Source organism: Dreissena polymorpha, chromosome 3 (assembly GCF_020536995.1).
Source record: "Dreissena polymorpha isolate Duluth1 chromosome 3, UMN_Dpol_1.0, whole genome shotgun sequence".
In the NCBI taxonomy this organism is placed as follows: domain Eukaryota; kingdom Metazoa; phylum Mollusca; class Bivalvia; order Myida; family Dreissenidae; genus Dreissena; species Dreissena polymorpha.
In genome coordinates this window covers 99,005,143-99,020,709 of record NC_068357.1, presented here as the reverse complement: position 1 = coordinate 99,020,709, position 15,567 = coordinate 99,005,143, and the positions used below count along the sequence as shown (strand labels likewise).

Here is a 15,567-nt window from a genome sequence, read left to right as displayed (position 1 = left end):
CAACCTGCCGTCAGTGGTGGGAAGAAAGAACGGTACCTCAGGGCATAATAGATGCCAACATCATCACCCTGTGCAAAAACAAGGGCGAAAGAAACAATTGCAACAACTACAGAGGGATATTCCTATCGAGCGTTGTGGGTAAAGTATTAGCACGTTACGTCCTGAACGAACTACATAAGCTTGCTGATAGATAGTACCCGGAGTGTATATCTCGGGTTTCGCTCTGAGAGATCAGCCATTGATATGATTCTCTCACAGGCAACTGTAGGAAAAGTGCAAAGAGAGAGAGAGAGAAAGAGAGAGAGGGAGGGAGGGAGGGAGGGAGGGAGGGAGGGAGGGAGGGAGGAAGAGGGAGGGAGGGAGGAGGGAGGAGGGAGGCTGGGGGGAGGGAGCGGTCTTTCTTAGGGGCTTTTTTCGGCTTCGTTATTTCTTTATCTCCTCTCGTCTCTCCCTCTTCTCGCCTGACTCTCTCTCTCTTCCTCTCTCTCTCTCTCTCTCTCTCTCTCCTCTCTCTCTCTCTCTCTCCTCTCTCTCTCTCTCGCGCGCCTCTCGCCCCTACCTCACGAGACAGACAGAGACAGAGACCCAGAGAGACAGAAAGACAGAGAGAGACAGAGAGAGAGACAGACAGAGAGAGAGAGACAAAACGATTCGACCGTGTCAGAAGGGATTGGCTACATGTAATCTCTGTGCTGGCGAAGATTGGCTGCCCAACAAGACTCTTCAGCGTAACTATTTTCGGCATCTTCTTCGCTGTGCAGCTGCAGCATGCCTTTTCAAATATTAAAGAGGCTGTCTAGCTGCTATATGTACACTCGGCAGACGGCAGTCTGCTCAACATAGCCCGACTGACAGCAATGAGCAAAGTACGGGAGGTGATGATCAGGGACATCATGTTTGCTGATGACGCTGATCTGATCAACAACACCGACACTGACCAACATAGACTGTTGAATCTTTGTGCAAGGGCATGTGATTAGTTCAGCCTGACAAGCAGCCTGAAGAAAACAGAGTCGATGTCTCCACATGCCGAACCTACCCAGATCACCATCAACAACAATGAATAAGAGGTCGTCATCCGGTTCACATACCTTTGGTCTACCATCTCACTGAAAGCAGATAAACAAACGAATGACAAGGCATCAAAAACCCTGGCAAGGTAATCAAAGTGAGTGTGGAACAACAGCATGCTACTACAAACACAAAGACGTCATGTACGGAGAGCTTACTTCGGGCAAGATATCAGCCGGTTGTCCATTCCTCTACCTCTTCAATCGGGACCTAAAAGTCATTGACATTAACCCCAGCACCTGGGACGCGCTTTCCCGGGAAATAATTGGTCAATTTTATTTACTCGTGTGACATAAGTGAAATTTTATAACAAAACTTGAAGTAAAGTATAGCGTATGCATTATAATATTACACGAAATTGTTAGCCATGTATTATCGAATATCTATAAATATAATGTACATGCTCATATACCATCGTCTTAAATCGATTTGCCAAAGCATAATATGACAGGGTTGTATTATAACATATGAATCATCTAAATCATTCTTTGATTTAAACACAACCATTGGTTTTCCAAGTTAGTTATTTTATAGATTTGTTTTTAAATCGGTTAAGCATTCACAACAACAATGTGCAATATTGGTTTTAAGACCGTTTTCTCTGTTTTATTTTCAGTTAAACAAGTGTATGTGTCTAATTATACAAATTGTTTACTTCCCTCTTTAGTATTAAATTACATTCGCATGGTCGTGATAAACATATGCTCAACATCGGAGCTCAAAATAACCTTGAGGGAAATAATTATCTTACTACCTGATAACAAATTAGCTACGGAACAAAAGGCTTTTCATCTCTGGATTTAACATTTTCATCTCTGGATTGAACAGTTGCAGGTTTCACACCATAAACAAAATTGGAAAGATATTGGAAGACTTTAATCATGATCAAAGCATATATGTAAGTGTCTAGTTACACGATTATTTACTCGTTGGGTCGCAGACAACAACAATTAGCAACATTAATCAGGAATGACGTCATTTAAGTGATTAAGTCAAAATCTGACAGACACCTGGTCGATGTCCATTGGCGCTTGCTTTCTATGCAATTTATTTGTTTAGAGGATACATATATTTTGAAAATAAAAAAAAGTAGAACTAAAGAAAAGCTTAATAAGATATGGCACTACCTGTAATTTTAGTAGACATGACTGGAACAGATTTTTACGCAGTTGGTTAGCACATATCAAACTGACCTAACACATTCAAACATGATATTTTTAAAACGTCAGTAACTGGAAATCGTATCGCCTGGTTAAGACCTTTAAACATTAATTTATTTTAAATAAAATTGTCAATTTACGTGCATAATTAAATGTTAAAGCCTCACATCTTCTTTGGCATAGTAAATTTAAGTATACATAAGAAAAATATTGTATCTATGCCAATAAGAATATATCTGGTGGTTACAATGTAGAAATCCGTTTTTGCGCTTAAAAACTAAAACCATAATCGCGTTTGTCGAAATGGACGTATACGTCTAGAAATCCTACTTTCGGTTTTAAATGCGGCACCGTTTTAAAATATTAAATTACTTGCTAACTAGGCTATAGATTCAATTTTATCTATGTCAATTAGAATTTATATGGTGGTTAAATGGTAGAAATCAGTCTTTTTTGCGCTTTTAAACTTACAAATAATCGCGTTTTTCGAAATTGACGTAAACGTATAGAAATATTATTTTCGGTTTTAAATTAAAAAAAAATACTTGCTTACTAGGCTATTGATTTAATGACAATATTGCACACATTCAAATTGCATCTATATGTATTGATTGACATGTTTTTCATTTAAATGTGTGTGGCTGTAATTACTTGTATTCATGTGTTAGCCTGTATGTTTGCTCACTTATTTATATATATATATTATTGATCAAAGTATACGCGTATTTTAATAGACCAGTTTCACAATACTACCGCTGTTGCTATTTTTAGATATCACGTGATGCGTCGAATTTCAGAACGAGGCTGAACGTGTATAGATCTTTGACGGAGCATATCGATGATTATAAACAGTTGATTTTGATTAATTACATTCGGGATTTTCATAAATACTGAAACTGGTTACAATTACGGCAAACACATGCATTGTCATGCATACATGGATGTGTTGTTTAGTCAATAAGTTGATGAGGTGTTATAAAATAAACACCTACGTCATCTCTGCAAGTCATAATATATAGCAACATAAGTGTATACGTGTATATAGATTTCATTTAATCTTGATTCAAATTCAAGATACCCATTATCCTCAGAGCAAATGTGATCTGAAGAAAAAACATTGATAATTGCACAAAACAAATACATAAAAAAGTTTTATAATACAAAACGTTATTATATAACTTAAATTCTCAAAGGTATGTTCGTTGTTCTGTAATATTTTTCACAAACGATCGAACGTGTAAAATGTGTGTTGACTCAATCATAAGAAAAAGCAATAAGAAATACAAAGCACATGAACTTTTTACATGTTATGTCATTTTTCGTTTAACTTAAATTAATGTTCTTTTACAGTGAAAGACAATATTGAAGAATACTTTTATACAGGTGTAAAAACGAACGTGGAGCAAACTGAACTGTCTACGCATGCACCTAACCCCCTTGATTTCTCTTTAAACGTGATAATGAGTGATAAATATATGTCGCTTCATGTCAAAAATCTCTCTTGTGTGTGTGTGTGTGGCTTTAATTTTCGGAAACACTCTTTAACCCCGGTCAATTAAAATGCTTCTTTTAATTGTGTTCTTCAATACACTAACGAACACTCTTTATAAAACTATGTAATGACGGAGTTTTATTTTAGCGGTACCGGGTAACCCGCTAAATAGGTTTCGTGCTTATAATAGCATAAACGTTAATAAACATTTCAATTTTTTTTATAAGTATTAAGCACTTGATTATGTATCCGAAAATTCTTTCATAAGGAAAATCGTTCCTACCATATTTTTGACAAGGCAGACATTCGTCCATACGTTGTTTTAACTACCCGCACATTAATTCCCACGCTATTTAGACATCCCAGACAATTGTTCCAACATTATTTTGACAGACCGGATATATATACTCCTACATAGTTTTAACGTCCAGATTTCTGCAAGGGTTGGCAAATTAGAGATCTCAGTGTAAGTCGATATATTCGAATATTTTAAACGTTTTCATTCTCACGATCATGATAAAATATTACCAAAAGATAAAGTATAACACAAAGTATGAGATTTTTAAAAAACTATTTTAATAACGACATATTAATTTACCAGATAAAATGCCCAGAGTGTCATATTGTTTTGATAAAATGTGATAATAATGACCGGGATAGCAATTTTTCAGGAACGAATCTCCAGGCTGTCCAAATAACGAAGGAACGAATGACCGGGCTGTCAAAATTATGTAGAAACCATTATCCGCATTTTCAAAATAACGAAGGCACGAATGTTAAGGTTGTCAAAAAACCACGGACTCTAGATGTCACTATACGTTCCGTGCAAAAACATAGGAACGAATGTCCGCCTGTGTGAAAACTAGGCTAGGACGAATGTCCAGCATTCTGTGTATAATTATGATTAAACTGGCTAATATCTATACAGTATTTAGTTTGAGTATTTGGCGTTACATTAGTCTTAGAAATGACTACGTACTACTTCTACCACGAGAAGAAATTGGCCGGGATACCATACATGGTGTTCAGTGACCAGGCATCTACCACGGGTGGTTTATGACACCATGCTGTTATTTAGTATTTGTCGGCACAGTATCTGATCATAAAGAGATAATGGGTTTATGCGGAACACAGGGGCTATTACACAACAGATGTATCAATAAACAAGATAGATCTTTATTCAAACAGCGCGATATAAAAGCTCTAACAAAGCGTGTCAAATGTGTGAAAAAATGAAGAAAAACAAGTACTTTAATCAAAACAATTTATTAAATGTATGGACACTTATAATGTCAAGTACATATTTATAACTTATTCTGACTTTTCTAAGTCGTTACATCTCCGAATGTTCAAAAGAGTGAAATGTTAAAATCAGATGCGGCGTTGGGCGAGACTATTGGAAATTAATACACGTTCAAATTCGTTCTGGAGTTCTGCGAGTCACGTGACTTTGCGCTCTTATCAATTTTGGCCTATTGTAAAAAGGGTCTATTGCCTTTTGCTGATTGGCAGTTGTCAATTAGATTTTTAAAGACGAATTGTCAACTGCTATATAGGTACCTTTTGCCATATGTCATTTGACAATTTCTCATTTTTAATGTGATTCTGTTGGCCGATGCACTACGACCATTTTGTTCACATGAGGTAATGCTATTTTGTGGACATAGTAGGTAAACATTTTATATTAAAACAGATTTTCTCTAACGGTAATACGTTTGATTCTGAAAACCCGATGTTGATGAAGTTATAAGCTATTTGGGAATCACAAATGGTCAAAAGCCAATATCAAATATGTATGTGTCAATTGCTATTGTCTTATTCTCAACCGATAATTCCCAATCGTTTACTGTCGATTTGCGACAAGTAAATGGCAATTTGCCATTACCACAAGCAAATGGCTTGTCCATTGGGGTATTCCATGGAAAAGAGATAAAAGGTCATGATGAATTTTCGTCATAGATGTGTACATGTGTAAAACAAATGAATAGGTTCATGTCTAAACTCAATGGATTACTTACCAAAACAATCCCCGAGGGCATACATAGAATTACAATACATGCTGTTTACGTCGTAACTAATTATGTGTGTTTTCGCATACAAGTACTGGAACTAAATCATTAAGTATTTAAAGGGGCTTTTTCATGTTTGGGTAAATGGACAAAATTAAAAAAAGTTGCTTCAGATTCGCAAATTTTCGTTTTAGTTATTATATTTGTGAGGAATCAGTAATACTGAACATTTACCATGCTCTAAAATTATATGCATTTTTTGACGATTTAAAAACCCGAAAGTTATGAAGCGTTGCAACGCAAAACGAATTAATAATTTGGAGAGTTCTGTTGTTTTCGTTATATTTTGTGAAACCACGAGGATTGGTTATATGTAGTATAAAATACACCCCTTATTGTATACGGAAGGATGGCCGAATGGTGTGAGTTGAAGACTTTTTACTCCAGGACTCCAGGGGTCAGTGGTTCGAGCCCTGCTGAGGGTTACCTTTTTTGTTGTTTTTTCTTTTTATTCTTGATTGTTTACTGGAGATTTGTATATCCAATGTTAACATTTACCAATATAAAGCATTTAATGACAAACATCAAAACCTGCCCAAATCTGTGAAAAGGCCCCTTTTTTAACACACGTTCTTTGAATTCATGAAACCGATTGATTAATTTCTAGCGATAGTTCTAACCATGTAAGAAAAAAGCATACATTTTAAATATGACTTACGTCGTGTGATGGCTGCATTTTGAAATTTCATTTAACTGATTCTATAACATAAGGCAAGGGACGATAATCATTAATTCATTACAACTGTTTGGTTTACAATGTTTCTATTCGTTATTTTGTTTCCAATTTTGATGTGGTTTCAATCTTCTGGGCATTTCATTACAAATATGCTCATAAGCGTTAGTTATTCATAGCATACATCTAGAGTTAGTGAGCGTTTTGTGTTTGTACATCGGTATTATTCCATAGTTGATGTAATCGAATTAAACACGTGCATTATTGCAACCCGTAGCGTCTGTACATACAAATGTATAAATAGAGAATACTGTCGGTGCCGAAAAAAGCAAAGTTTATTTGCGAGGCTTAGGAAATCTGAACCACGAGCCCTGGCGAGGGGTTCAGCTTTTCGTGCCGAGCGAAATAAACTTTGCTTTATTCGGCACCGATCTAGTATTCGATTTATCACATTAATTTTCTTAGTCGTAAATTATTTCTTTAAAAAAAGAATATGAAAATAGAACTACAAGGAAAATCCCAATGCTATTTTAAGCAAATATTGTTTCAATATTTTAATCGTGCTGAGCCTAATACATTACAAAAAGATCAGTAACTAACCTGTTTTTCTGTTAATCATACCTCAACGTCCCCGATTTTTAAGAAAAAATGAAAAAAACACACTAAACAACTGCAGCTTTAGCGTGAAAGAACATGCATTGTGTCGTATGACGTGTTAATAATGACGTCACGAGTACGCGCACTTAATATTTGTAAATAATGTGGGTTTTTTTGCTTTTTGAGTTGCATTATGTGTTAAAAATATACAACATCTTGATATCAAACTGTTTGTTTTGTTGAATCTGATTCGATTTTACTAAAACTGATTACTTTATAGTTGATTCCGAGTATTATGACCATTCTCCGCCGCGCGTGACAGCTATTTTTCAGCACTGCCGAAATAGAGGAAAATTTATTCCACAGTGGTTTATTCCGGCAATTCACGTCTGGTGATGGGATAAATTATGTTTTGCCATTTTACGTAATGCTTCAGATATAGAGAATACTGTCGGTGCCGAATAAAGCAAAGCTTATTTTGCGAGGCTTAGAAAATCTGAACCACGAGCCTTGGCGAGTGGTTCAGATTTTCGTGCCGGGAAAATTATCTTTGCTTTATTCGGCACCGCCCTAGTATTCGATTTATCCCATCAATTGTCTTAGTCGTAAATTATTTCTTTAAAAATAGAATAGGAAAATCGAACTAGAGCGGGTGCTTCATAATCCGACCATGTTCCTGATTCCAAACCCAATATCAATTTCTTATCCAATCATGTGCCGTAAAAGATATCAGGAATCTAACGTAATTAGTTTGACATCACTTTCTTTCTATTTCTTTTCGGTGCAGTTTTGAGGTAAAGGTGCAGCCAGTTTTTCTGAAAAATACATTTGCCGATATACACAGCCTTTCGGTAAGTGAAATTATTTGATCGCCAATTTCTTACACTTATTTGCTAAGGTTATATCAAAACACATAATTTCGTTTCAGTAGCGTTCTATGAAAGATAATAATCTAGAAACATGTTCTGATCATGCGTGACCCTCATGATCAAGATGTAGGGTTGTGTAAAGGAGGAATTGATAGTGTTCGGAATTACATACCACATTCAAGGACTGATCCAAATACCGAACGATTGACTAAATTTGATCCTTTTTTATGTTGCATGTCCGATGACTTATAATAATTGGTTTTGTTTTTCTTTTGCAGTAATGAGCCGTCAAGTTGGATAGAAGAGGCAGTCATACGACCCCTGTATGATGGATCAAACTGCCGAGGTTGTAAGAAGTGGAAGAATGTCTCTTTGTGAATCCTCTAAAACATAAAACCTACTTTTCCCTCTTTATTTACTAAAAAACTTTTTCCAAAATTGACTGAGTATGTTAGTGTAAATGATTGGCCTTATATCTTTTTCTAGGTACAATGGGTTTCCAAGCTGGACTAATGAAACGGGAAATCACTGGGCAATCTAAATGTGTGCATTTAGGCCTGTACCATATTGTGAAAGCTCAATAAGAAATACTTTACAACGACGAACGTGAATATAACCATATTTTACGCGAGGATATTTTAAACTATCTTCTTTGGTGTTCAAAAACAAGCATGGATGCCTCAAGAAGTATTTTAACCTTTTGTGCGAAACAAAATATAGCCTTACACCAGAGCATTGTGTATTTACTAGATACACAATAGCCAGAATGAAAGCTAGATGTGGTATGGTAACATAGATTTATCAAGATACATTGTTACCAGACCACATCTAGCGTTGAAATTTAAGCTATTATTTACGGAACACTGATTTTGTATGGGTTAACTTTATTTTACGAAATAATTAACGAAATATTCGTTGATGTTGAGTGTTAATGGGGCTTTAAAAGGATCTGTCTGGTTATGATGTTTACGCATCGAGTCGCAAAACACTTTAACTTATCGGGATGATATAACTATTGTGGTTAGTCTACATTAGCGACACGGTAATTCACATGGACCAAAGTAGGGTGCAACGAAGCACTACAACGAAGCGAGCACATAATTTTTAAAACATGTTGTCATAAGATGTATTATCGAATGCCGGGTGAATACAGTTTCATGCTTTTGTACATAATTTCACGAAATTTATGATCGAATCCCGGCTGTATTAAGTTTGAAGAAATAAAAGTGTGCGTTTTGCAACACTGCGTTTTGCAATATAGAATCTATATTTGAAATATGAAATGAGTAAAATAGACATAAAATAATTCTTTGGAACGAAATCACTTGCAAATTGATTATCAAATTAACTGATGTTTGTATTTAAATAGCTAATATGTATTAAATGCTCATGCCATAAAGCATTAAATATTGGGGTCTTAAAATGATACATTGATTCGTTTCAAGTTACCAAAATTATAAACGTAACATCACTAAAATTATGTTTCACACTTGTGGATGACATCAACGCGACTTCTGACATTAACGCTGCCTGGTTTGAATAGAGACTGGTTGATTTTCGCCAAAATATTCGTATGTAATTATATCCGTCAGTCCCACAATTTACTTTTTAAATGAATTGTGTAATTTGAATTAATAACAAAAGTCCTATTGTGGTAATGGATTATAGTGTTCTTTGCATTTTCACTAATTGACAGTGGGTTTGGTAAATGAAAAGTTCGATAAAAAGGTAGAAGAGTTGAATATGTCTGGACAAAGGGCGTGAATAACTGTAAAGTATCTAAATGCGTGTTAATATCCTTGTTTCGTTGACGTTTTTAAAAATATCAATTAACCGAAACCTCCAGATCTATTGCTCTATATTACTTTTTTTAACGACCTTGTCATTTATCGAACTTACATGTAATCGTTTTTATTACAGAACTTGTTTCTAAGTTGGTATTTTTCAAACTGTGTCAATTAAATGGAATCATCGGGATTTTTATTTTAAAAACGTCATCATGTTCGGAATTACGAACACTTCGGTTCGGAATTACGAACATATGTTCGGAATTAGGAACAGTTGGATGTCCGCATGCTTTGTAAATATTTTTTTTTGGTTTGACCATTATATAATTCTATATTGGACTAAAGTATATCATATGCACATATCTAGTTGAAAGTGATCGTAATTCCGAACATCATTATAAGTGGCTTAAGTGTTCGGAAATAGGTACACCCGCTCTACAGGGAAAATCCCAAAGTTATTTAAAGCAAACATTGTTGCATTATTTTAAACTTGCCGAGCCTAATACATTACAAAAAGATCAGTAACTAACCTGTTTTTCTGTTTATCATACCTCTACGTCCCCGATTTTTAAGAAATAATGAAAAAAAAACACACTAAACAACTGCAGCTTTAGCGTGAAAGAACATGCATTGTGTCGTATGACGTGTTAATAATGACGTCACGAGTACGCGCACTTAATATTTTTAAATAATGTTCTTTTTGCTTTTTGAGTTGCATTATGTGTTAAAAATATATTACATCTTGGTATCAAATTGTTTGTTTTGTTGAATCTGATTCGATTTTACTAATAATTATTACTTTATAGTTGATTCCGAGTAATATGACCATTCTCCGCCGCGCGTGACAGCTATTTTTCAGCACTGCCGAAATAGAGGAAAATTTAGTCCACAGTGGTTTATTTCGACAATGCAGGTCTGATGATGGGATCAAAATAAATACTTACCCAATAATGAACATCATAAAAACGTAATGATTAAGTCTTATTGAACATTAATATGCTGATATAATTAACAGGCGCCGCTTACGTGATTAAGTACACCAATACGGGCAACTACTTCATTAGTTTTAAGTCACATGTCATATCATTGTTTTTGTGATTTGAATGGCGGATTTTTCAAGAACCGATATCGCACACGATAAACAAATCGAGTTTACAATCTGGTTTAACAGCAAACAAAGCGAGTTTACAAAAGAGTTTAACCGCTGTCAGTCGTCTTGTTTGTATGACAGTTGTACACTAACGTCCGTAGTTTTAAGTTGCATAAACACTTTAGGATTTGTGCTCTATCATCACGAATTCTCACGATCAGCAAGCGCTCCAGTAATATAAACTTAAACACGAAAGATATTGTGTGTTAAGCGGAAGTCTTAATTAAGGAGCCGCTTAACTTTTCCCCCGTTTAATGCATTGTTCGCATTTTATTCTAAAATATTTACAGAATGTTGCGAAATTTTGCTCACTTTTAAATAGAATTTTGTCTATTAAACGCACACTTATGTTATTCTGCCATTTTGTATAATTTAAATTTCATAATGCTTCAACTACTTACAATTACCTAAATCAAACAAGAACATTCGGCATTATCGAAATGAGTGACAGCAATAGAAACCGAACAATGCAAACCAACATATAAAACATAAATAAATTTGTATCTTAATAACTTTTACTCTGTCATTGTAGATAATGGATGTGGCAAAGAGTTTTTTTATTTGATATATATATATATATGCAATCTTGTCACACTAATATTTAACCCATGTATGCCTAGCGTCTAGAAAAAAGGTCTTGACAAACAGCGTAGACCCAGATGAGACGCCGCATGATGCGGCGTCTCATCAGGGTCTGCGCTGTTTGCTAAACGGAATTTCTGTAAGAAATATTCTAAATATAGAAATAAATATACTAGATATCCATAATTTTGGAATTAAATTGATCCAATTTAGAAGGATGGGAGAGTTCACTAGGCATAAATTGGTATATCATTTTGCAAAACACTTAACAATCCTCTCGGGAAAGGCCAATTACGATATGTTACTGTCTAAGTACTTAAGCATCATATCTAATATGTTTTACTTTCCTGTCGGATATGATAATTCGATGTCACATTCGCTTCCTGCTAAAAGTGATTTGAATAAACTGGCAACTGAAATGATGTATCTTTGCACATGTGTGTAGTCTGCACTAATTTAAACGCTTTTCTTATATACGTTTGAGGACATTTATGACCGTTTTAAATTGAGTCAAAGCACTCCAGAAGGATAAGTCTTCACATGCCAAACATGTCACTTGTCTCTCACTTAGTCTGGAATATTGTTAAACTATCACATGCGGCGTCTCATCTGGGTCTACGCTGTTTGTCAAGACCTTTTTTTCTAGACGCTAGGCATAAATGGGTTAAATATTAGTGTTACAAGATTGCATATATATAAATCAAATAAAAAACTTAACAATCATCAGGGTCTGCGCTGTTTGCTTAACGGAATTTCTGTAAGAAATATTCTAAATATAGAAATAAATATACTAGACATCCATCATTTTGGAATTAAATTGATCCAATTTAGAAGGATGGGAGAGTTCACTAGGCATAAATTGGTATATCATTTTGCAAATCACTTAACAATCCTCTCGGAAAAGGCCAATTACGATATGTTACTGTCTAAGTACTTAAGCATCATATCTAATATGCTTTACTTTCCTGTCGGATATGATAATTCGATGTCACATTCGCTTCCTGCTAAAAAGTGATTTGAATAAACTGGCAACTGAAATGATGTATCTTTGCACATGTGTGTAGTCTGTAATAATTTAAACGCTTTTCTTATAATCGTTTGAGGACATTTATGACCGTTTTAAATTGAGTCAAAGCACTCCAGAGAGATAAGTCTTCACATGCCACACATGTCACTTGTCTCTCACTTAGTCTGGAATATTGTTAAACTATCACATGTATACGCATGTGACATAAGTTTGCGTAGAAATAAAAGCAATACATATTCAATAGACGCTCATCCTAACTTTAAATTCTTTTGTTTATTACTTCTTTTTCTGTTGGATCTCCGCTTCACTTGGTGTCCGGAGGAAAGTGTCAGTTTAACTTGCGTTTGTGTTCTTTTATCAGAATAAATGTGTGTATATAGAAGGCGATTATCGTTGTACTGTAAAGACGGTAAAATCGCATACTTCTATGGGGCACATGCTGCTGGATTAAGAGCCATGATTAACCTTCGACAGCGCCCCTCAATAAACCGTGTTCAAATAAACACTAGCTTTACATTGAAGAGGCGATTGAAAGTAAAAATGTTTATATCCTTGCAATATACACTTGAATATTTTATCAAATGAAAGAAAATGAAAGAGAACATACTTGATAGATTAAGCTGGTATATTGTGTAATGTTAAGCTCCGCTTTCTCTATCAAGCAAATACATTTGCAAATATATATATTTATGTATATATATCTTCCACCCGAAGTCTGTTATGAAGTGTAGAATACTAGTAATATATAGTAGTATATATACGATATTTAAGTTTGAATTTTTAAAATGTATTGACTATACACTTTAATATTTAAAGATCGAATTTCGCAACAAACATTGACTGGGAAGAATAGTTGTAAATAAAAATACCTGTCCACAATTCGACATTCAATTACATCATAAAGGTTTTGTGTCACAATCTTACAAAATAGACATGCACTTTATTACCTGAAAAGTTTTAGCGTTAATTAATGTTATTATTTATATAATAAGTGAATTATATTGCCAATATAATTAGCGACATGCATAAGAGAGATGATGAAAACAACTATATATACAAAACGCACGTTGTGTGAAAAGGGGGTTTAATGCATGTGCGCAAAGTGTCGTCCCAGTGCGGACTGCACGGGCTAATCAGGGACGACACTTTTCGCCTAAACTAGATATTTGCTAAGACGAGACTTTCTTTTAACAAAAATTATCGTAACAGCGAAAAGAGTCGTCTCTGATAAGCCTGTGCGGACTTCACAGGCTAATCTGGGACGACACTCTCAGCACATGCATTTAACCCCCTTTTCACATAGCACGGCTCAAATAAATAATTGTAATACTCAAAACACGGTCCATTCTTACACGGCTACGCCTATACATATTTGTAACATAAAACAAACATATTTTATAATTCTGCAAGTAATAAACCACAATGGATCCACGATTTTGAATGGCCGAGCTGACGAGTATAGGTTTGTTTATTGACTGTTAAAACGCTAATGCGGTGTTATGAGTTAACGATCGATAAAATATGTGCAGAATTTAATTGCGAACTATATTTAAACAAGCTGCACTTTGGTTTTGAACTTCTGTCAGCATTGCTTACCTGTAATTTTGAAACTCTCATGTGTTTTGTGTCATTATAACGTTAAATTATTATCAATTTTACAGTCAAGTTCTAATTGTCATAACACTTTATTAGGAACACACGCAGTTTGGTGACATGGAACTGTAAACAAATTCTACTTGAGAACAATTGTATGCTATAGTATGACTCAATCGGCAATTTCACCAAATTACAAAAGTCTATGACCGAGTTTCGATGAAGAAAACATGACTATGGTATAGTGAATAACATATTTTAGAAAACATTCTTGATAATATCTTATAGATGCACAGTAAATTATTTACTTACCATCTGCAGTATATTCAACTAATATGACACTGATAAATCCAAAAAATGTCACCAACGTCGAAGTTTGTTCAAATCGAGACATCCACAAGGAGTACATAATGGCTTATAATAGCATTTTATTATGTACATTGATAGTCGTCTGAAAGACGTACTGCGTGTTTTGTAAATTTTGAAATCAGGAAGTAACTACCTAAGTAGCGAACGAATATGTCCACCGTATTGTGCTCAATAGTGATTATTCGCTCTGTTGCCCGCTAGTTAAACTTAAGTGTTAACGTGGGTTGAAGCGTACACAATCGCCGTTTATATTATGCGTTTTATATTGAAATAGAAAAAACACACTTAAAGTGTAAATATTTAAACTATAAAATTATAGTTATTATGAAATGCACTACTAAGTTGATACACTGCGCATTATAACCAGGAAACATGCAATTAATGTATTCACATAGAATAAAACGATTGAACATAAATTTGCGATAGTTGCTCGCTGTAGCTAAACTAAATATTCTTTTAGTACTTACGAAAACGTGCCGTCCTAAATGTATCGCATTAACATGCGTAACGGTTTTGTACATCGGACCCAATATAGTTACATCAGCGATGGGGTTTTATAGATAACATCGCATTGTATAGAGTAGTGTTGACAACACAGTGTGCGATACATGTTTTAGACAAAATAAGTTTTATAAAGTGTTTTGCAATTAACAAAAACACCGGGAACATCCGATTCACTCCGTAATTTCTACTAAAACGGGCTTAATCAACGAATATAAGAATACAAAATGCTTTTGCGAACCTTTACAAAATAATGTTAAAACACAAAATCGCGTAAGGCGTCCACTGATTGCATTATGCATTATGTTTAATGCAACAGTATTCTAGTTTATTACTATTTAATATTGGTTCGAACATTATAGAAATGGAATGGGCATATTGACGATATTTTCAATTACAAAAGGCACTTATTTTAATTATGCACATTCCCTCTTTGTCTGCATATGCTTATCTTGGTACAATTAAACCTTGAAACAATCGTTAAGAAAAAGGATCAAATAACCACGGGATTTCCTAGTTGCAATAATTGTGTAATAGACATATGTTATTGGTATTTTCAAAAAGCATTTATTTAAGGTGGTGTGTCCGAAGAAATAGTCATTTCAAAACAAAATTGGTCCATATGTC

The 15,567-nt window shown here is 34.6% G+C and overlaps 1 protein-coding gene across 8 annotated transcripts in view; it reads right to left on the bottom strand.

Annotated features, from left to right (window-relative positions):
- The window catches only part of LOC127870702 (titin-like), a 44,859-nt gene extending 29,994 nt beyond the window's left edge, over nt 1-14,865 (bottom strand). For 3 of the 8 annotated variants that reach the window (XM_052413121.1, XM_052413125.1, XM_052413126.1), the window contains exon 1: nt 14,383-14,865. In XM_052413121.1, coding sequence (XP_052269081.1) covers nt 14,383-14,479 — 97 coding nt within the window. In that variant the 5' untranslated portion in view covers nt 14,480-14,865. The remainder of the gene's footprint in view (nt 1-14,382) is intronic. The other 5 variants (XM_052413118.1, XM_052413119.1, XM_052413120.1 and 2 more) reach the window with 2 other exon arrangements.
- Between the last annotated feature and the right edge of the window lie 702 nt (nt 14,866-15,567).